We start from the raw sequence: 23711 nt of genomic DNA on the forward strand, positions 1-23711 counted from the left end.
AATTCTGGGGTTTATTTTTCATTAGCATCACGAGGCTTAGTGTGGGTGACCCGACACGCGGGGGCGGCCCGGTGTGAGTCTTTGGAGCGGAAAATTACGTCCTGTGCTACAAAATTGACAAAGGTGGAGGAACAATAATGATGCCGCGAAGGAGGAGGAGGAGGAGGAGGAGGAGGAGGAGGAGGAGGAGGAGGAGGAGGAGGAGGAGGAGAGCAATAAGACTTAGGAGAAGGACGAGAAGAAAGGGGGAGGACTAGTAGGAAGAGGAGTAAGGAGGAAGAGAAAGAGGAGAAGGACGAAAAAAAAAAGAAATTAAAAAGGAAAATGACGAGGAAATGGACGAGGAGGAGAACGAGAAAAGAAACAGAATAACGAAAAGAACTAGAAGACCCAGGAGAAAGACGAGATGGACAAGGAAGACGATAAGGATGAGGAAGAGAAGGCAGAGAAGGAGAAGAGTGGCTGTTTCCTCTCCCTCTCCCTCACTACCCTTCTGTTCTTCTCCCTTCACAGCACCATCTCATAACCCATTTGACCAATTACTGTAATTTCTCTTCGCTCCCTCATCACACAGCTGCCGTGTATGTTTGTTTGCCTGTATGCTTGATTGTTTCCGCTCTCTCTCTCTCTCTCTCTCTCTCTCTCTCTCTCTCTCTCTCTCTCTCTCTCTCTCTCTCTCTCTCTCTCTGTAACTAGTTTTTCCCCTCAACATCAATCTCCTCATTTTTTTTTTCGTCCTACGCAATACATTTCCTGGTTTTATTCTTCTTTTCCTTTTGTCTTCTTTCTGTCGTGTTCCTCCATCCTTCTTCCCGCCACATCTGCGCAATAAATCCCCTCCGCGTGCCCTTCCCTTCCCTTCTCTACCTTAGTCTTCCCTACCTTAGTCTCAACATATTGCATCCGATTTCTTCCTCCTATTTACTAACTTCAATATTTAATAGTTTTATATTCGCATTTAAATTATATGTATCTTACGAGCAATTAAATTTGTGTGGTGGAAAAAAATGTGCGAGTTTTACTGTACTGTTGGAGTTTTACGAGCAATATTTCGTCGTGTTTTTGCTTACTTCGTTTTATTTTTGTTTTCTAAGTGACAAGGAATTGCAAGTCACCATCAAACTGATCCCAAAGTCACGGCCAATCATGTTCCGCTGTTCTCTCTCTCTCTCTCTCTCTCTCTCTCTCTCTCTCTCTCTCTCTCTCTCTCTCTCTCTCTCTCTCTCTTCCTGAGTACCGCGCCGCGCCCACCGTTGCAAGCCGCAGGGACAGCCGTAAGCGGGTCGGTGCCCTGCCCCCGCTGCGCCGCTCACCGCAGGCGCCCATCAGAATTTGCACAAACATCTCTTTCGCCGCCGCCAAACAGGTCGCCCGGATCCTGTGCACACAATGGCTCGCTCTCGCCGGACAGAAGCCATTCATCAAATTCAGGTACAATGCTTGGCTTTTTGGTCGTGTCAGCGAGTTGCGATAAAAGACTATGTCTCTCTTTTTTTTTTTTTCTTTTTTCTTATTTCTTTCCGTAACCTGTTTTCCCCGGCTTGATTGATCCAACAGCGGGTTATTAAACCAATAAAGAGGTACTTTCAAATCCTGTGTCGATATCTGTGCTTCCAATAACGCCACCTATTGAAATCCTTTGGCCAATTGTGTCAATTAAATAACGCTTTTATACAAATTTCGAAAGCGAATTTAATTTATTGTCCTCTGATGTTACACCTGCGAGGCGGATGGCCGCTGGACAATTCATTTCTATCAATTTCTCTTTCAAAATTGAATTAGAAGCTGAATTCCAATTTGACATGATTTAATCCAGAATCTTGTATCAAAAGCGAGTCAATCCTGAGATATGTTATCGCACCGCCAACCACACATGGGCCTGAGACCAGCAGAGCCTCCCAGCAGGTGTGTGTACATCGGCAGAAAGTTTCGCTCAAAACTATCTAGTTGAACGGTACCCGAGCAATTCATCAAAGCAGTAATAACTATGAACGTTCCCAGAGTGACTGATGCTATCACCTAATCCTCAATACCAACATATGCTGGCCTTGTTTCTCTTCTCTACTGAAATATTTCGCTCCACTCACAGTTCCACACATGGTCTGCTTGCCGGCACTCAAAACTCATGATGCAGCAAGTGAGGCGAGGTGATAACGTCAATACCTCTCGTTGCCCAGGTAAACCACCTGGCCAGCTCTCACCGAGGCAATTTTCTCAGACTTGCAGCAATCAGTCTGAACGCCAATGACGACCATCTGGAACATCTGCAAGTGTTGACAGCGAACTATTGAATTAAGGTACGGTTACTAATGCATTCCTTTATCACAGAGAGGCATTCTGTATCGGAAGCAAGTTTCATTACATTAACATTTAACTTTGATATACATATATCGTACTGAAATACACCATAATTGGAAAACAAGCCAACGAAAGAATTACATGTTAAATGCACAAAAATAAGACTTTCTCCTTATAAAGCGTGTTGCTGATAACACTGACCCTCCATGAACGCTCCTCGGCACGTAGCTTTTATCTCCAAAAGGCATTCGTGCACTAATGTGTTGACCAAGAAGTAAACTCCTACACGACTGAGAGTGATGAAGTCAGGAGAGCTTGAGGAAGGCCCTGAGACAATGTTGTGGTGTTGAGGGGCAAGCAGGTGGGGAAGCAGGCAGCAGGTGAGCGGGGATAATGAGAGGTTAGGCAGTAGGAGGAAGGAGATAGCAGAGGGTCGGACAGGTAAGCACCGTGGCCGACCCATCATCAGTCGACCGGACAACGCTGGCGGCACCCGCACTGGCTCTTAAAAACTCTCGCAAGGTGAAAGCAGCTGTTGTTTCTACCTCTCGGTGGCCCTGCCTTGTACACACTTATCTTGCAACCACAGTGGATCATAAAAGTCTGGTCTAAACATTCAAGTCGTGTGTGTGTCCCAAGAATGCAGACGAGCTGTCTTCTTGCAGTGAAACTCTTGGCACAGTGATTGGTTTCCTCACCCGATGCTATCCTTGATAGTTTTCCCAGCTGCGAGTTACATGCAAGTGCCTCTCTCTGATGGAGGTTTCAACAGAGGGCGCTAATAACCCAAGGTTGCCAAGCCCTGGCGTGTAGATACAATCGATCAAAAGGTTGCACGAGGGTGCGGTGGAGAGGCAGCGGGTGGGGCGGGCGATAGGCCATCTTGCGGGAGGTAAGAGGGCGCTCCTTCGTTGAACTTTCCATGACCCGCCAAGATCTCCACCATCTTGAAATTACATTGCACCTGCATTTTATTTTTGGCCTTCCCTGAATTTTCGTTACTGATATCAATAAAATCGCAAGTAAATTAGAGGGCTGCTACTAATTCAGATGCGCTTCATTATAACTTATGAATATTTACGAAGCCTCCCAGCAACTTACGCGGAGACAGAAGATACATCAGCCAGCACAAAGACTGAGCACGCTCTCATACGCGGCTACGCGTAGTTCTATTACGATAATGATCAAAACAATGTAAAATTCAAAGGAGATGAGAAAACGTGGTAGCCCAATCATCTCTTTGCAGGAACTGAAGCAAACTATACCTGGAGATTCCTTCATTTAAGATCAGCGCAATCTGTTATGATAATCTGGCACTGACAATGGCTTGCCTAATCTCTACTGTTATTATCAGCTACGCCTTTCACGGGACGAGTTTCTGTTCCCGGAGGCCGCCAAGACCAGTAATTTGTTGCAGCGTTAATAGTGACTCCTGCATAGAAGAGGCCAACGAGAGGTCAGGCAGAGAACGAGAGGAAAAAGGATGCTGGACGCAGACGTGATAGAAAGAGATAAAGCGGACAAGCGAGTGCCGTGGGAATATAAAGATTCTGGGCAGATAAAAAGTTATTGAATTTAAGATTTCTCACGATCTCCTATAAAAAAAAAAAAAAAAGGATGGGGGCACTAACATTAAAATGACGAATCGCAAATTTAGTCAACCGTGAGTAGAAGAGTATAAAGAAAACTGGAGAGCGATGGTACAAAGGGCGACAGAGGTTTATATAAGCAATTGACATTAGTATGGTGAGGGTAAAGAGGCCATGCTACCTTTCGCTATTCATTCCTGCACGAGCCACACAAGCCACACCCACACCCAGCCAGCTCGTGTAGGGAGACCTGGCGGTGAAGTTCATAGTAGTTGGGAAATTGCCACCAGAGTCCCCATCCTGAAATGGCATGCCGCCCAGGTCGCCATTGCATGGCGACCTGGACGGCATGCCATTTCAGGATGTGGACCCTGTTGGCAATTACCCGGAGTGGCGATCCATTTCAGGATGGAGACCCTGACTGTAAATAGAGTGTTGGAGGATGGGAGAGGGAGGGAGGGGGGGGGAGGGGGGGGAGGGGGATCCCACCCCCACCCCAGGAGCGACTCTGATGGCATGCCATATTGTGAGTGTGGGGTTGATCAAGTTGCAATGGGGAAACCTGACAGCAATTTTCCGTAGACTTCAGTGGCAGTCCATGTCAGGATGGAGACCCAGGCTTGGGAAAGGGAGGATGGCGATTCACGACGGCAACACCAAGGGGTGGGGGGGGAGGGAGGGGGGAGGGACGGTGACGGCGACACTGACGGAGAGGTGGGGGGCGTGCGTCCTTATCCTTCGGCGACGATGGAATGACTAAATGAATCAATGATGGTGGGTGGAAAATAATTGAGTGAAAGGAGGGGGGGGAGGGTGTGGACTGGCGGCCAGACGTGGAAGTCGCCACACACACGCGTGGCTAGGGGACTGTGACGGCAATGCCGTGTAGGTCGCCCTTTCACGTCCCCCCCCCCCCCCCACCCCCAACCCACCCACCCAGGGGCGACTCTGACGGCAAGCCATATTGCGATGGTGATCCTGATAGCAATTTTCCATAGATCCATGCTTGGGAAGGGGGGGGTGATTCACGACGGCAAACACCAAGGGGGGGGAGGGAGGGGGGAGGGACGGTGACGGCGACACTGACGGAGAGGTGAGGGGGCGTGCGTCCTTATGCTTCGGCGACGATGGAATGACTAATGAATCAATGATGGTGGGCGGAAAATAATTGAGTGAAAAGGGGGTGGAGGGGGGGAGGAGAGGTGATGGGGGGGCTGGCGGGCAGACGTGGCAGCCGCCCGCCACACACGCGTGATTAGGGGGACTCTGACGGCGCCTGCCATAGAAGTCGCCCTTTCCCTTTCATTCACGGAATCCTGGAGGGTGGGATGACCGAGTGTTGCCATCACGCGTTCCCTCCGACATCTCAATACATCCCCTATGGTCAAGGTCGTCGCGACTGCCGCACGAGATCCCGTTACCTGTCCATCCTTTTTACCTGGAGAAAGCGTCTGTGACGGCCAGGGCGGAGCGGCGGCCTCTTCCACTTTCACCGACCACCAGCGGCATGGCTGACGTAATACTTATGTCGGATGGCGGTCTTATTACTATCATTATTATTATTAATATTATTATTATTATTATTATTATTATTAGAAAGGTTATGCAGAGTCGATGGAACATTTTATTTTTATTAGGACAAATACAGCTCATTGCTTATTAGGGCAAATACATCTCTTTCATTCAAAACATTTGCGAATTGAAGGCGAAGAGATCATCGTCATCGCTGTCAATGACGGGCGTAGTTTTAATAACTCTAGGAACCAGCTTCTTACGAGGGGCGGCTGGAGCAACGGGGAGTTTTGGTGTGCTGTCGTCCTCTGGCGTGTTAGGGGGAATATTTTTTTTTTTTCTGTTTTCCTGCGACTTCTTCTTCACCTCCTGACCCTCTTTGCCGCCTACTGTCGACTCATCTGACCGTTGCGGCTGTGCTTCGGTCGGAGGTGGCATCAGCGACTCCTGAGGTGGCGGAATCGACTGCGATGCCGGCTGCTGCTGTTGCGACTCCTGTCCTGATGGAGCGTCAGGAGGTGGGCTGGCCGGCAGTGGCGACATGTCGTCATCACTAAAGATCAATTTCTTCTTTGCAGGTTCTGACATTTTCTCCACATTGACATCCTCATGGTCAGCACGGCTTCGCTTACCCCCAGCATCGCCCAGATAGATATCAAAGCGGAAAGAGATGCGTTCTGTAACAGACAAAAAAAAAAAAAAAAAAAAAAAAAAAAAAAAAAAAAACGATGAGAACAATGGAAAAGTTTTTATTTCCCCTCCCACTCTCCCTCTTCTTATTCATTGGCAAAGAACGTTAATGTAATTTACAATGGTGAAGATGTCAGATGCCGTGCAAGGTAATGGCGTACTCACCCGCAGTTCTCAAGATGAAATGTTTGTTAGCTTGCTCCATTCTTGGAGATGAGGCTTCGACGTCCGACTGGGTTGAGAGGTGATGGCGAAGTGACGCTTATCCGTCAGCAATTACTCCATATTGACCCCCTTTCCCACCCCCACCCCACCCCCCAATCTACCTTATTACCGCTTTACAGATGTTACGACATCTCGCCCGGCTGCCGGCTGGGCAAAACGTAGGCATGCAATGCGGCATATTACGAAATATTACGTATGCCATACGAGTAATTTTTTTGTCATTATATAGATATTGATGCTTTTTGAAGGTGGCGTGAATAATGCACATTGCACGTTTTAATGTATGCCAACTCAGTAGAAGGCAAAAGAACATGCAATAAATGCCACACACGAGGGAATTCAACCCCTGAAGTCGATAATTTAATGTGCTAATTTTCATATGTGGACAAGTTTGCATAAAATGATGTAAGACAGCGGAATTGTATTTGGGATGCAAGTTATAGCTATCGTAATAGCCTATGGTCTGACTTTGAAAATTAAGATAAACAGTAATCCAGTGGCCCATGGTCTTTGAGTCACTCAATGTATTTAGAATGAAAACGCATGGCTTCACCTGTTTTCTGGCAAGATTTATCAGATCTGTCACATGGCGATGATCGTGACAGCCTAAAAAATAAACTCGATCGCCCAAGATGCCTGCTAGACCGGCCTGTATTTCACGTGCATTCATGACGGCTTATGCGCGGACAATGCAGCGAACGTGACGATAATGATCAATTTCTATGACGCCAGTAGTGTCGGCGAAAAACATTATGACGCGGTTGTGATTACGTCCCTTGGCAAACGACAGATTAATTCTTAGATTTCCTGATTTATCCAGAGGGATGGCATTGTGCACGTCCTCCGTCACAAAGTTAAAGAAACATACTGTCCGACCTTTATTAAATGCATCAAATGTTAGGGAATTACGCGTGTCCAATCCTAGTGACTCAAGGGTCGTGTAAAACAATTTTGACGCGTGATGCGGGAAAGAGCTGCGAACGTTATAAATGGTCGCCCCGTTCACGGTGATATGTACATGTGACAGATCGGCGTGTTGAAAATATAAACCATTCTTATCAATTACGCCTTGTAAGCTGTCCATATCAACTATTGCCATGGTCAAATTTTGAGGTATGATTTGCGCGAAAGGTAATTCGGCAATCAAAGACGTTTGATTGGCGGCTAACACATACGTTTTATTGAGCGTTCTATTAAAAGTGTATTGCATTGGATTTCGAGTCAAGGAGTTATTTAACGATTCTAAGGCGGGCGGATGTGGCGTGACGCGGTCAACCCATAACTTAGCCATCTCGAGCTTAAATTTGAAACTGCTGGCATCTTGGTGTGAATTAAGAATCCATGTTTTGTTAGCCAATTCTAATCGAATTCTCACATCAACAGAGTCAAGCAGATAAGCGTCCAGACTTGATATATCCGAAAACAAAGGCGCAGTCATCGAAATGCCGTGCGTTTTACAATCTTTCATCATTTGTTTCTCGTCTTTATTCCCTCCCGTGAAATAGTCTTCATCAAATTTATTGATTATGCCTTTTGATCCATCATAATCGCGGTGGTAGAAGGCGACGCGACCGATAGAGTCAATTTTATCCTGAGGGATTGTTGTAATCATTTTAATGAAGGCGTGATAGTTGAACAAAGAGGATGACTCCACAAGCTGTTCGTTAAAATAACAAGCGCATGACTTAAACATCGTATTATTCAAACCATTACTAAAAACGACGTGATCGTCATCGTCTAGTGGCGCGCCGTCTGCCTTCGTCGCGCTAACTCGCAATTCTAGAGACAGCGTTGATAGATCCAAAAATTGCCCTGGAATACCAGGCAGTCTAAATTCAATGTAAGGATCGTTGATCCCCGCATGATTATTAGCATTTGCGTCTAAATTAACGGGTAATACGTCCAACTTTCCCCTCGCAGCGACTGACGATTCGATGGTATGCAAGCGATTCACCCGCGGAAAGTTCTCACTCACGGCCGTCAGATAATTGCTCAGGGGGGTGGAGGTCGCTCCACCCTGCACATCCGGACCGTAATGAGTCATCTTTGCGACTAAGCTAAATATTGAAGATATCTGCTTTATAGCAAGTCTTTCTTTTCAGTTGCCTGGTTGGTGGTTTTCTCTTTTTTTTTTTTTTTCCGACTCCAACTTTCCTCTTTTTCATTACTCGTCCGCCTCGAACTATCCTTTCCCCCACACCCTTCACGGCTGCAACACCTCTATTTCTTAATGATTCGCGAAGTCGCTTCCCTTCTAAAACATCTGTTAATAAACCTTTTCCCATTTGGAGCGCTTCGGGTGCTACAGTGCGCATGAGAAAGGGAATTGCTCTTTTAGCAAAGCCACTCAAAACGGAAAATAGACCGCCACCTCTTCTTGAATGGGGTGGAATAAAAACCCGGATGTCGTCTAAACCTCCACCTTTGCTTTGCGTAAAAAGCAAGTCGTATTCCGCTCGAGTGGGAGGTGTGAACGCTCTCGTCATGATGGTTGTCACGTCATGAATAAGACGTCGAGCATAATCACCAGCTATTTATTTCTGTCTGATATGCTGCTCCCGCCATGATCAAAATAAATAATAACGGTCACCCCAATTAAGGAATACATTTATACTCGATTTGTCAAACACACATCAACTTTATTTTAAAATTTACATGATATAGTTATTCAGACTTCCTCACCAGAATAGTTTCAACTCCAAAAGGTTGAAGTCGCTGCGCCAGCCCTTCCACCATAGGCAGGTAATTATTCTTCCACTCATCCTGGCAGCGACCTCTACATCCCAGTCCTTCCGGGATAATAATTTGCTCTACTTCAGCGTTCGCCATGGCTAGCAGGGCAATCTTTTTCAGGCAATTCTGGAAGTGTTGACGTCGATTCACGCTTGTATCCATCTTGAGTCCTTCCACGTAAGGCAAATCCTTCGACGTCGCGATTGCCTGTCGCGCCTTCTCGTTTCCCTCGACGGCCTCGCCCCAACCATACTGAGTCACGCAGGCCACCAGGTGAGGGAGATTTACGCTTCCTGTGGGAGGCGCGTGGATAATGATACGTCCTGGGTCATCTCTCGTGTCTGCCGTGGCCCGATGAAGCGAGTAGAGTCTCTTTCTAGCTGCATGTGTATTCTCGTATGGGTAAATCGTTTTGAGATCCCGCGCAATCCCACTCGGTTCGGTGGAGACGGCATTTACTGAATAAATGATATAACAGCGGCGGTCGCGGAAGATGCCATCGGTCAGCTTGCCCTCGACCACCTTCATCTTGACGAGTAATTGGAGGGCTGATCCACACGTTGAACCCTCTGTGAGGGGAGTGAGGGGGAAATGTGTCATCGCAGACCTTTATTCACACGTATTGGTCGATATTACACCTTCTGCGTAGTAGAATTTATTCATTCAAATTGACGCAGGTGTTATTTTTTTTCCTTTGTTGGTGGGAAGGGATGGAGGGCGGGGAACGTATTATTTATTAGGGGATGTGGGTTAGGGGGGGGTGAACCTTTTTTGACCATAACCCTCATCAATTATCCATCCGTGGGCCTGCACCCCTGACGCGCCTAACACGTGCTCTCATGTATTATTGATGTACTTACTCGTTTACAGAGTAAGATGGGGAGCTTTCTCATTTAATATGCTTCCCAGATGTCACCGACCCCGCCACCTATCAGTTTACTTCGTTGAGTCGTATTTCTGATGGCATCCGCGGGGAGTTGCGCCATGCGAAGTAGCAGTGATAATAATGGACGCTTATCGGGTGAAAGTCTTTTCGCGGCCCCCTTTTCGTGACCGAGTACTCGTATGAGATCAAACACGCTTATGCCAGAAAATGGTGGAAGTAAGTTACCGCGCTCATCCCATGAAATCCCAGGTTTACCCTCCAATAATTTCAAGAGAGATAAACCATATTCTCTAAAGGAAGGAGGAACGGCAACTCGAATCAAATCATCCAAGGGTGGATTGACAGGTGCGCGTGGTGGTGGCGTCACGGTGGCGGCGTCGGGGAGGGCGGCGGCCGGTAGCGGTAGTGAAGTTTTTTTTTTTTTCTTGACTTGTTTTGACGTGAATCGGTGCTGAGTTGCGCTGTCGGTCGGTTTAAACTTACACCTCTCGGCAACTGAGACGGGAACTAAACAATATTCTTTCATCTCTGTAGTAAACTTGTTATTGCCGACACGGCTATCGGGAGTAACGCGGCCAATATGTTACCACCTCGTTTGGAGATTAGAATCGCTTTCTTCTTGTACACGGGCGTCTTCTTCAAGGCTACAGTGCGAATATCACTCTTGAATTTTTTCAGGCGGTTAATGATGGTATCGTCGTCCGTCAGGCGTCTCTTCAAAAAGTTGGCGAATATTTCCGAGATGCAATTGACTTCGCGCTTATTCAAACTTTGCAAGACCTGCTTCCGCAATTTAGGGGTGACATGCGAGAGGAGAAAAACCAAATCCTTGTACTTCAATATCAATGGTTTTTCCTCATCCATATCTTATACTAAGTCGTCCGCATCTATCCAGCTGTCAAATTTATCTGGGTACCCACGCCAGTGGACGAAGTACTTTCTCTTACCTCGCTCGACCTTCGATCGTAATATATCGACCTGGTAATGTGAGGGAAGAGAGGACTTGATTAATTCTTCCCTGTAGAAAGCGCCGGTCACGTCCTCCCCCGCCAAATCCCTTATGAAATAAATAGGGATTTTATGTGAGTAATCCACACGACTTATCTTAAAAAGCTCCTCGGTATTGTTGACGGTATAACCCTTATTGAATTTAAATTGCGTTCGGGAAGCACGTTGCAAGCGTACAATGTCTCCCACGTCTAATTTATGACTGACAACTTTCTTTCCCCTTGGCCGATTTAAATACATTCGTTTAAATTGCTTCCTGACTTGTGACAGCTCGCGGAGGCGGTGAACCTGAGCCGGCGTTTGGTTGCCGCCCAAACCGCGGTGTGGGGTGTGATTGTACGTATTTATTAGGGTGGGCAAGACGTTAATATACGTCAGTGTGTTGTTCTGCGTGAGATATTTATATATTTTTGTCTTTATGGTTCGGATGACCCTTTCTGCCAAACTCGCCTTTGTTTCACGCGAGTAATTGGAATACAAGGTAATACCTTTCAAAGTTAGATATTTTTTCACTGCTTGATTATAAAATTCGGATCCCTGATCGGTAAAAAGACGCGACACGCCTGTAAAACTCCCCGACTCTAGAACTTTTTTCAGCGCTTGCAGGCTACTGTGTCCGGATTTACTTGTCAGCGTTGCCACTTTCAAGTATCTGCTGAAAACGTCCAGGCAAAACATGATGTATCGGACGCCGCCATTGTGTCTGTGCAGCCTCGCAAAATCGGCCAAATCGCAAGTTAAAATGACGGACGGTTTAGGAGCGAGAATTTTTCGTCGCGGAAAACGTTTCAGTGTCGGCTTGTGAAGCGTATAAGTGCGGTTGCCCTGCAGAAATGCCCTCACATCGCGGAGTGTTAGATTCTTATCCCTTTTCTTCCCCTCTCTGTAGAGTGCTTGCACACCTCCTAAAGCCGCAGGATTCGTCATATCCCGGTAAAGTTCGTCCAAAACGGCGTTCATAGCAGATAGACTTTCTCACAGGGTGACTCATCCACAATATTCGTGCGCAGTTGAATTTCTTCGGGTGCGTTCGGGGATAAATCACACAACAAATAACCGTGATCTCGTCTAAGCACGACATTTTTATAAATTTCCACAAAGTGTTTGGCGCGCTCCCTTCCATAAAGTTGCCTGCCCAGACATTCAATTTGATATATATCTCTGTTTTTCATAAGAATGTAATGTGAGGCATTTAAAGTTATCGTTCTAGCATACTTTCCGGGGAAAAAGACATTCTGTGCTATCATTATAACTGACAAATTTTTATGTCTCCCTTTGGTGAAAGCCTCTGCTATCGTTTGAGAATTGCCAGCCGTGAGGAAATTGTCATCTAATATCAGGAGTGTGTGCGTTTGCGGGTCGGCGTATGGACTGTTATCATCCATCACGGGATCAATAATTTTCTCATGCACTTCGACCTTATCTTTAAAAGGGGAATTCTGCTGCAGCGAATGCGATGAGACGCCACAAATGATAATTCTGTTAAATCCATGCTGATATTTCTCTATAATTTTATTGCAGAGGTGTGTTTTGCCGGAATTTGTATAACCTGCAATAATTATGCGTGCAGGATATCTGAAGAGATTCAGCATCTCTTCGCTAAATGTCTTGTCCATGTTAAGTTCAGAGGGTTACTAAAAGACGCTACGATATGTTTACAGTATTTATTACTTAACCTTTATTTACATGGTCATGTAGGTAACAGCATAACTAACCTCCCAGCTGCATCCTCATCCCTGCCTTCTAATTATGACGTGGATCTCCCCCGACCCACACCTCTTCCTCAACCTCCCCCCCTTCTCCCCCCTCTCCTTAACCTAAGTACAAATGTTCTTACATTACCTCCTCCTCCTCATCCTCCTTATCCCCACGTGGGCAGTACAAATGTCCTTACAGTACATGAACAATCTCCTCATTCCTCTCCTTAACTCCATACTCAAAACAAATGTTCTTACATTACATGAATGGCAGCTGCTGGCGGCCGCGGTCTCTCTCCACCCCTTAATTATGACGTGAATAATGTCATGGAAGGCCACTCCCGATCACGACACAACCCATCCTCCACCTCCCCCTCTTCCTTAGCCTACGTGGTCAGAGCAAATGTTTTTTTACATTACATGAAGGGTGTCTGCTAGCAGCTGCGTCCTCTCTTTCTCTACCCCTTAATCATGATGTGAATAATGCCGCGGAAAGTCTCTCCCGATCACGCCACAGACCACTCATTACCCCATCCTCCCCCTCTTCCTCCCCCTCTTCCTCTTCCTCCTCCTCCTCCTCCTCCTCCTCCTCTTCCTCATCCACCTCCACCTCCCCCACATCCACCGCCACCTCCTCTTCCATCTCATTCTCCACATCTCTTTCCCGCGGATCATTGTCGGGGTGATAATACGCCCTTGAGGTATAGCCATCGACGTGAAAGCGCTTGTCGTCAAAATGTGACAACGTTCGCTTTCGCATACGAGTGGTACAAATTTGTCCTTTCACATTCCTAATATTATAGCAATCCACCATCCCACATGCGACATTATTAAGTGTTTCCCTATACTGCTGATGCAATATATTTTGCTGAAGGTGAGTTGGAATGCCTTTACCTCGAGATACTTGCTTGTCATCTTCCAACAGCAGCGAATACATCTTTGGCTTTAATATAATCGCCTCTTTGATGAGCGTGGATCCGGTTTCAGATTTCAACAAGCCTAGTTGACCCTTCCGCTCCCCATTAAAACACGGGTGATCTGAAGCAAAGTTACTGGTGTCGAGAAAATTTGCCATGGGTCCATGTTTCAGTTCATCATTTAAGTTTGTAGGTATGTGCAGACTGAAAATGAAACTGTCAGTATCTTCATAAGCTAATTTAGCTCTCTCCCCATAATTAGCTTTGATGACACGATACCAAAAGTTGTACATGTACTTCTTTGCCACTTCTAAAATATGGTATCCCAAGTAATTTGGCTGCCTGATTTTAATCGTATTCTTACTGTTGACACATATGACTCGGTCCTCGCCTAATTGGTGGACCCTTTTAAAGGATGGATTTCTTGCATACTTCAGGAAAGTCTTTCTTTTTGTCACTAATTTCTGCTGGAGGCCATACTTCACTTCAGATAACATGGATCTACCATAAACTGCGTTTGACATCAGTTTGCAAATGCGATTTTTAATGGCGCACGTCTCATTTTTACGCTGAGCGACGTTCCTTTCTATGAAAGGTTTCAGGTATGGAGCCTGTCTGAACCTATATATAGCATGAACACATTGTATTTCCAGTCCAAGTGAGAGTAAAAGTTGCAGCAATTCCAGACTGATGAGATGATCTTTCAGTCCCTTATGACTGGCCACGAGTTTACGATTTTTCCTCCCCAGCTTACGACCCTCAGCTTCTAACAGTCTTTTACTGTACGGTGAGATGTCATCTTCTGTAATAGTCATGTGTGCGAGGCACAGAGGGAACTCGTCCGTGATCCGAGCTACGTCGGGGGAAACGTCACAGCTGTCTAAATGCAGTCAGTAACCGACGTCGCCATCTGTCGCATGATTCTGGATGCCAACTTCAAAAAAATCATCCATCTCTGACTGAGAAAGCTTTTTGATGTCACCCATAGGCAGGGGGGAACACATAACGCTTGCATATAATGAATTATAGTCCAGATAGAACACATAGGTGCCGGGTCCGCCGTCGGGTTGGTGGTTTGACTGCAGGTGTGGCCTGACGCAAGTTACAAAGCCTCCTCGTACATTTCTTTTGATCAGGTGATACATGTTAGGATCGTAAGGTGGATCAAGTTGAACGCCTGTCGACTTTAAAAAAGCGTCATAAGCATAAGAAGACAGTGACACGTAATGTGTCACGTCCAGCCCATAAAATTCATGCAGGTATGATCTATATTTGAGATATGTGTCGGCTAATAATCCCACATCAATCTCACAATACAGTCTTATGTAATCGCCTAAAGTGCGGCAGGATGTCATACTCCACACGCTTTGAGCGTGTTCATATTCTCCAGGTGGCAGGGCCTTCCCCTTGAGCGTGTCATAAAATGCCTCACGAGGTGGCAATTGTCGATCTTCTAAGCGGCCAAGGTCGGTGATGTACTCATAACAAAGAAACTGTTTTTGAGTGCAAATTACACGCCTTACATCCTCGGGGAGGTAATTCACCATTTCCTGGGCGTAACGCGTGCTATAGCCCGCCTGCACGTGACTCTGAGCGAGATGACCGAGGCCAGCATTCATAATGGAAAGCGTGTCCTGAAACTGCAATTCCTTAATCCTTACTTTCAATAAATGCGATTCTGACTTGGCAAGGATGTCCACGTGCGACTCTGGCAAGTGAAGGTCTTTTATGATTAAGGAGACGTCAAAGCTCATATTATGTGCCAGAGTGATGAGATATTTCCTCATGTCACGACACTGGAGGTTGCATCGCGCGCACAAAGCCCCCTTGTAATTATTTTGTGGTAATGAGTGGTCGTGATGTTTATGAGGTGGGGTTTTCACATTAAAGGGTTGATGGCAGAGCTCGCAGTGACGCTGACGTTTGAAGTGGGCTTCATCCTCCGCAGACATGCTAATTGGATAGCTAACTACACTTTCCTTGATGATTCCCCAAGCATTGGATAGGCTATCAATGAAATTATTCACGGGATCTTCACCGAAATAACTTCTCTTTTCCACGACATCTCCATGCCTATTGATGATGAGATACGAGTAACCAATTGGGTCATGTTCGGCTATCACACTCCTATTCTCCTTAGGTTTTATCATAGTTTCAAAATCAAAAAATGCTAAGTATGCAGGCTGATAGGTGTAGGCAAAATTTTTAAATTTTACTTTTTCACCGTCACCTGGAAAGAGAAGAGTTTGAGTGAAGTCGCAGTGACACTCGTGATCGCTCAAACTGACAGACTTGGGAACTGAGCTGAAACATACTTTGCAAAACTGATGACCCTCTGGGGTGGGACTGCTTCTCGTCAATTTCCGGTGCAGCTTCTCCACGTCTTTAATGAGCGTCATATGTTTTCCACCTAGTAAAAGGAGTGAGACTACAGTTTTATACTTCCGCGAGCCTTTTCTTGATAATGTTAAATAGTATATCTCACCGCTTTTTGTCAGTGTATAAACGTCCAGAGACAGACAATTTAACCTTTCTAACTGACTCAAGTTCTCCCAAGTCACTGGACTGCCTACTTTTCCGCGCGTGACGTATTTCTCTCCGCCATGCCGTCTCCGTAATATTTTTGGAATTCTTTTCCAAGGTACACCTCGAGCATGAAGTCTGAAAGCCGCCAAACACTGAATAACACAGGATGAATGTCGGCCATCAGGATTGAAAATTTCATTCCCTCCTCGCACGCCTCTAGGATAAGCAACATAATCTCCTATGCCACTACATGCGACATGCAAGCAATAGTTGATGAAAAAATTCTGTACTCTTGAAATGATAAAACCAGATCCTTCAGTCTCGCTGGTAAGGCTTTCCAGCCGACTGTTCAGCTGATGGATCCATAAATCAACAAGGTCAGGCACATCTTGATAGGTGATCAGTCGTGCTCTAAAAGCAATATGAATGACTCGATGTTCATCCTCGCCTAAGGTAGAGAATTTCACTAGTAACAGAGAAATGTGTGAAAATATTTTCAGGGTGGGGGGGAATGGCGAGCCGTGTGACGTGAAATATGATCTAATTTCCCGTATAAAGAACTCCCTGTATTCGGTAAGTAGACCGAGTGGATCTCTGCTTACATGATCAGGTATGTCATATTGATGTCTGGTGAAGCTCCTCATAAAATTTTCCCTCGAGTCAATTAACCGCGGCTCTTCCGGCATCCCGCGCTCGTCAAGGTCTGCATCCGCCGACTCTCCTGCCATGCTGCGCTCATCGTGGTCCGCCTCCGCTTGTGGCGTGTCTGGGAAGAAAAAATAGAAGTAGCAGCGACAGTTTATTATTATTATTATTATTATTATTATTATTATTATTATTATTATTATTGAATTGATATTTACCTTGTGTAGGTAGTGAAGGACTTGAAGTCTCGGAAGAATTGAATACGTTCCCCGATAATCCACTCGGTCCCGGCCGTGGCGAGTCTTAAAAAAAAGAATATTAGTAGTGGCGGTGGCACCGTATTTATTGCTTTATTATTTGTAGTATTTTTTTTTTTCTCACCTCTTCCCCCGCCTCCGCGTGGGATGTCGCCTTGTGACGTCCGCCGACGTGGGCCTTCTACGCCGGCGTTCTGCTCAACCTCAATCGAGTGTGAGCCTGTACAGGAAGATGTGCTCAGAGCTCAAACTTGTAAAGATTGACAGTCATTTCATCTTTATTATTATACATTCCCGCCAAAATAAGTAATAATGCTTACCAGAAGAAGCAGGATTGCCAACTTCGCAGGTGTGTTCTGGCGGTGGATGTGGAAACAGAAGTCCACACCGCTCGCATAAATCACACTGGTCTTCCACACATGAGGGGCAGGATGGATTAGTGCGCCATCTCCCACACACTTCACATAAAATCCGCGCCTCTGCTGTTCCACAGTGAACACCCATTTTCTTTTCTTTTTTTTTTCTATAACATTGTCAACACTTTGTCCCGGCCGCCATGCCGCGCGGGGAAACACTGAAGCTTCCCGCGCAGATGGTCGCGAGGCGCGTGCCTTGACTCGGAAGTAGGCAACACCTGCCTGTTTCATTATCCTCCACTCCACCCATTATCCCACCTTGATCGATTCTCTTCAAAATTTTACGTCCGAGACGCAAAGTTAACGTGGTCTTATATGTAACACGCAAGTAACACTGTTTTCCCCATCTTCAAACTGAATAGGTTTGCCTCTTTGATTAGCAATTTTGATGGCCACACTCTCTATAGTTGATGCAGAAAGTGGTTTATACGTAATTGAATTCGCACCTTTACTGGTGCTGTCGCCGGGGAGTGGTATGACGTCTAATATATTAACTAGTTGGTTGCCAAATCGCGAGGGGGAAATGATGTCGGTATAAACGTACATATAATCCGTCCCTGCATCAGCTCGCGGTACGTATTGAGCGAATAATTTTATGGGTGATGAGGAGGAAGCTTCGCTGGCGTCGGAAGATGAAATGCCGTCGCCAGATCTTTGAAAGTAGACGGTGTAGCGAAAATTTGGATTGAAACCCAGAATGTGAGCTATATGCGATGCAAATTTTATACTTATATCACTGTAAATACGATCGTCATTAGGAGGGACAATCGCGTTATTCACAACGACCCGCTCCAAGTCGCGGTCATAATAAATGATATCCGAGTAAGGGAAATAGATCTTAAAGGAGTCATTCAAGATTGCTTGAAGTTCTCTCACTATCTGTCCATTAATTGCCTTAGTTATGGCCGGTATGTTCTTATCGGTAAAATTGGAGATGATATTCCTTTCCGGTAGATAGGTATACATATTATATTCATACATATCAAAGTCTGACTGCTTAACCCGACCATAGAACGATATACTGGAATTTGGATCCCCTTCCGCAATGCAGTAGAAATATTTAGGGAATAAAATATTACACAGGCCGACTTCATAATCCCTGCCGGTGTCTAAATGAATGGGTAAGATTCTGTTTTCAAATTCTGTTGTTGTGTTGTTGGGAAATGACCTACCACCTGCAAGAGAAGATAGGTATACGTATATATCGTCACTATCTCTCAATGACATGTTTTTTAAACCCTGTCAACTAACAGACTGACTTTAAACTTTACCTTTTCATGACATATATACGTCGGCAGACTGGAGATTATGGCGGTACGGCGTGGATAGTCGCGACGACCTTGACCATAGGGGAATGTACTGAGATATCGGAGGGAGCACGTGTCGGCTATAATAATAATAATAATAGTAATAATAATAATAATAATAATAATAATAATAATAATAATAATGATAGTAATAAGACCGCCATCCGACATAAGTATTACGTCAGCCATGCCGCTGGTGGTCGGTGAAAGTGGAAGAGGCCGCCGCTCCGCCCTGGCCGTCACAGACGCTTTCTCCAGGTAAAAAGGATGGACAGGTAACGGGATCTCGTGCGGCAGTCGCGACGACCTTGACCATAGGGGATGTATTGAGATGTCGGAGGGAACGCGTGATGGCAACACTCGGTCATCCCACCCTCCAGGATTCCGTGAATGAAAGGGAAAGGGCGACTTCTATGGCAGGCGCCGTCAGAGTCCCCCTAATCACGCGTGTGTGGCGGGCGGCTGCCACGTCTGCCCGCCAGCCCCCCCATCACCTCTCCTCCCCCCCTCCACCCCCTTTTCACTCAATTATTTTCCGCCCACCATCATTGATTCATTAGTCATTCCATCGTCGCCGAAGCATAAGGACGCACGCCCCCTCACCTCTCCGTCAGTGTCGCCGTCACCGTCCCTCCCCCCTCCCTCCCCCCCCTTGGTGTTTGCCGTCGTGAATCACCCCCCCCTTCCCAAGCATGGATCTATGGAAAATTGCTATCAGGATCACCATCGCAATATGGCTTGCCGTCAGAGTCGCCCCTGGGTGGGTGGGTTGGGGGTGGGGGGGGGGGGGGACGTGAAAGGGCGACCTACACGGCATTGCCGTCACAGTCCCCTAGCCACGCGTGTGTGTGGCGACTTCCACGTCTGGCCGCCAGTCCACACCCTCCCCCCCCTCCTTTCACTCAATTATTTTCCACCCACCATCATTGATTCATTTAGTCATTCCATCGTCGCCGAAGGATAAGGACGCACGCCCCCCACCTCTCCGTCAGTGTCGCCGTCACCGTCCCTCCCCCCTCCCTCCCCCCCCACCCCTTGGTGTTGCCGTCGTGAATCGCCATCCTCCCTTTCCCAAGCCTGGGTCTCCATCCTGACATGGACTGCCACTGAAGTCTACGGAAAATTGCTGTCAGGTTTCCCCATTGCAACTTGATCAACCCCACACTCACAATATGGCATGCCATCAGAGTCGCTCCTGGGGTGGGGGTGGGATCCCCCTCCCCCCCCTCCCCCCCCCTCCCTCCCTCTCCCATCCTCCAACACTCTATTTACAGTCAGGGTCTCCATCCTGAAATGGATCGCCACTCCGGGTAATTGCCAACAGGGTCCACATCCTGAAATGGCATGCCGTCCAGGTCGCCATGCAATGGCGACCTGGGCGGCATGCCATTTCAGGATGGGGACTCTGGTGGCAATTTCCCAACTACTGTTCATTACTGCCTTCCTGAATTAAAAGTGGATATAGAGACAACAACAGGAACATAAGTCATAAGCTCTGAACTACAAATAGGTTAACAGAAGGGAGAAACAAACTTGACGGTGGAGCTGGTTACTGTTTTCCTGGATTAAAAGTAGACAGAGAGAACAACGGAAGCTTGAGACATATGGAGACAAAAGAATCACGAATCACATAAAAGCAAAACAACAGGATCTGGAGTCACATGAAAACAAAATAACAGAAATTCGAGTCACATATAAACAGAACAATAGGAAATCAATTCACATGGAAAAGAACATCAGGAACTTGAGTCACATGGAAACAAAAAGGGAAGTACGAGTCACAAGGAAACAGAACAACATAAACTCGAGTTATAAGGAGAAAGAAACACAAGAGCCTACGTCATAAGGAGAAAGAACAACAGGAGCCTGAATCACGTGGTCTGGACTACAACTAAGCAAACACAAGGCAGAAACAGACCTGGGCCAGGGTGAGGGGCGGGGTCGGCGGTGGCGGTGGGCAGAAAGACCGCCGCCTGAAGGAGCAGCAGAAGGGCCAACAGGACTTCCGGGCGCCGCTGTGGGGGGCGGGGGGCGCCAGGGAGGGGGCGGCGCTCCCCCTGGGCCCATTTCACCATCCTGCCCGCCTCCCCTTACATCTGCAAATACAGGGAAACAAATCGTAATTACACAAAAGGAATAAATGAGCGTGTATTGACTGACGCACGCAATATCTAGCACGCAAACACACATACGCTAGTACACAAACAGTTACACGAACACTCACACACACACACACATACACACACACATACAGTCACACGCACATACACAGTCACACAACGATAACTCCCCGCCTAATTTCGGGCCTTTCCCGCCGTACATCAGGAAATTCGGGGGTTAAAGCATCAAATTACTCCGACACGATGACGGGGCAATTATCACCGATCGGACAATTAGGAGGGCGGCACACGCGCTATACACGGAACAGTCAATGGTAAAATCAATCAGCATCATGAGTCAGGGCAACACACACACACACTGACACACACACACACACACACACACACACACACACACACACACACACACAAAGGATACATAATGAATGTTTGAATGCTCTTTACGTACCGAGTTACAGAGAGAGAGAGAGAGAGAGAGAGAGAGAGAGAGAGAGAGAGAGAGAGAGAGAGAGAGAGAGAGAGAGAGAGAGAGAGAGACGCGCATGCCACTGACACCTCCACTACTCAAATATGTAACTGGCCCAATCAGGAAGCCTCAGCAATATGTAAAAGCACCCAGTGGTGGAGTATGTGGAGCAAGGGAGTGGCGCCCGTCCATGGTGGCTGCTGCTGGCTGCTGCTATCACCATCACTCATACCTGCCGCCCACTTCACCGCTACTTATCACAGAAAATCATAAATGAATTAACTCTCTCTCTCTCTCTCTCTCTCTCTCTCTCTCTCTCTCTCTCTCTCTGGTACGACCCTCTATTTTCTTATTTCCACCGCCGCCTTGTACCGTCACCAGGAACCTGTACTCGTATGAGGCCACATTCTTACCTGGTGGCCAATGGTGGACTCTGATCACCATACTGTGACCCTTACTGGTAGTGGTGGTGGTGGTGGTGGTGGTGTATGTGGAAGTGCTTGCTTCACCTGTCTACTGGTGGATAATTAAGTGTTTTTCCCCCTTAAAGAACCATTAAGTCAGGGGTACAATTTCCAATTAAGATATACAGTGGTAGCTTCCATGCATGTTTCTCTACTTTTTATTATGGTGGTAATATTGGGGTTTGTTAACTTGTGCAATTTTCACCAAACCCAGATACCAGTGTTGGGTTGACTCTCTCTCTCTCTCTCTCTCTCTCTCTCTCTCTCTCTCTCTCTCTCTCTCTCTCTCTCTCTCTCTCTCTCTCTCTCTCTCTCTCTCGGAATGTCCCAAAGCCAGAGTCTTGCCTCCACATAAAATATCATTGTGCTTCTGTTCACTCCCTCCCTCCCAGCCTCCCTCCTTCACTCCCTCTCAGCCTCGCTCACTCCATTCCTCCCTCCCAGCCTCCCTTGAGCCTTAACGAAACACTCCCTAACGTGGCTCTTGCCGAGGAGATGATCCTGCTGCAGGAATAAGTTCACAGACATCTAGTAAGTGTTCTCTGTTGTGTGTGTGTGTGTGTGTGTGTGTGTGTGTGTGTGTGTGTGTGTGTGTGTGTGTGTGTGTGTGTGTGTGTGTGTGTGTGTGTGAGAGAGAGAGAGAGAGAGAGAGAGAGAGAGAGAGAGAGAGAGAGAGAGAGAGAGAGAGAGAGAGAGAGAGAGAGAGAGAGAGAGAGAGAGAGAGAGAGAGAGAGAGAGAGAGAGAGAGAGAGAGAGAGAGAGACGTTCTGACATTAACGAGTTTATATTATCATCATTATCATTACTATTATTGTTATTACCCTCATTACTATTATCATAAATATTAGTAACCACTTCGCTCCTCATAAGTCACTCTGATTGCAGGGTTTCTGGGCCGCGCCAGGAAAGAGAGCAGAGGGAAGAGACCAACACCTAAGAGCAATACATCATGGAGGAGGCGGCTGCTGCGCTGGACAGGTTCCTCCTCGCCTGGACGAATATGCTTGACGGAGGCAACCTGAAGGCGCTCCCGAGACCTCCTTTCTCCTCTGGAACGAACCTCAGCTGCTCCTCACACCAAAATCAAGGCGCGTTTTTTGTGTCAAGTTTTTAAGAGGTATATTTAACCTGCTCTCCCTTGCCTCTTCCTCCTCTCTCGGCTACCTAACCCCCTCAGCCAACTCCTCTCTCGGTCACCTCCCTCCTCGGCTCCTTCCCTCCCCGGCTACCTTCATTTGCTACTGGTTCTGCCTCTGCCGCCACTTTTGTTGCCGCTACTGTTGTGGCCAGCGCCGTTCCTTACTGCTCGTCGCGAAAGCTGGTCAAGCAGGCGACTGAGCGAATATGGAGACGAGGAGGTTTGCGGTGCAGGTGTGACGGAGAGAGGTAAGGACCGAGAGAAAGAGACGGTGGGAGAGAGAGAGAAGGTGGGTGGTATGTGTGGTTGTGATAACTGTTTGGTGTTCTGCCTCCGTGCTAAGGTTGCCCTGTAAGATGCTTAGGTTCTGCCAAGGATAAGACGCGCCACTCACTCATCCCTTCATAAAGTTGTCCACTCATTCCCCACTCATATAAAAAAATACACTCAGAAATCCTTGGGCCTCTTTTAACCTCCTTTTAGGCGATTCGCTACTTGCCAGGCCATTCCCCCTTGAAGAGGTGCAGGTGGAGGAGGGAGAAGAAGGGAGCGGTGAAGAAGGGCAGGGCGAGGGTACATGAAGGGTGGGAAGGGTAAGCAGGGTGTGGAAGCAGAAGGAAGACATCCAATCATGTAGCGTTTTTTTATCCTGTCTCTTACTCTACAAATGTGACGTCAGGGATTGCATTTAAGTGCCACCTGGCGACGCCGTAATTATCCGATGAAATTGTAAGGCGATGTTCCGCGTGGCATGTGAAGCTGCGGACCCAATTTAGGTTGGAAGGCATTAAGTTTCTCGTGTGTTAGTATTCAGAGA

The 23711-nt window shown here is 46.9% G+C and overlaps 3 protein-coding genes across 3 annotated transcripts in view; all 3 read right to left on the reverse strand.

Moving 5' to 3' along the window:
• The window catches only part of LOC135105664 (netrin receptor UNC5C-like), a 430244-nt gene that overhangs the window by 372804 nt on the left and 33729 nt on the right, over nt 1-23711 (reverse strand). Inside the window, exon 2 of the mRNA XM_064014055.1 lies at nt 20625-20802. Coding sequence (XP_063870125.1) covers nt 20625-20781 — 157 coding nt within the window. The 5' untranslated portion in view covers nt 20782-20802. The remainder of the gene's footprint in view (nt 1-20624; nt 20803-23711) is intronic.
• On the reverse strand, nt 4913-6369 carry LOC135105663 (uncharacterized). Its single transcript, XM_064014054.1, has 2 exons — nt 6255-6369; nt 4913-6076 (listed from the first exon to the last, which is right to left on the reverse strand). The coding sequence occupies exons 1-2, from the start codon at nt 6292-6294 to the stop codon at nt 5571-5573; spliced, it is 546 nt and encodes a 181-aa protein (XP_063870124.1). The 5' UTR covers nt 6295-6369; the 3' UTR covers nt 4913-5570.
• On the reverse strand, nt 12591-19367 carry LOC135105662 (uncharacterized). The gene is made up of 4 exons (XM_064014053.1): nt 17304-19367; nt 17108-17203; nt 16945-17028; nt 12591-16847 (listed from the first exon to the last, which is right to left on the reverse strand). Exons 1-4 carry the CDS (start codon nt 17485-17487, stop codon nt 14446-14448), a joined length of 2766 nt encoding a protein of 921 aa, XP_063870123.1. The 5' UTR covers nt 17488-19367; the 3' UTR covers nt 12591-14445.

Source organism: Scylla paramamosain, chromosome 12 (genome assembly GCF_035594125.1).
Source record: "Scylla paramamosain isolate STU-SP2022 chromosome 12, ASM3559412v1, whole genome shotgun sequence".
Classification (NCBI taxonomy): Eukaryota; Metazoa; Arthropoda; class Malacostraca; order Decapoda; family Portunidae; genus Scylla; species Scylla paramamosain.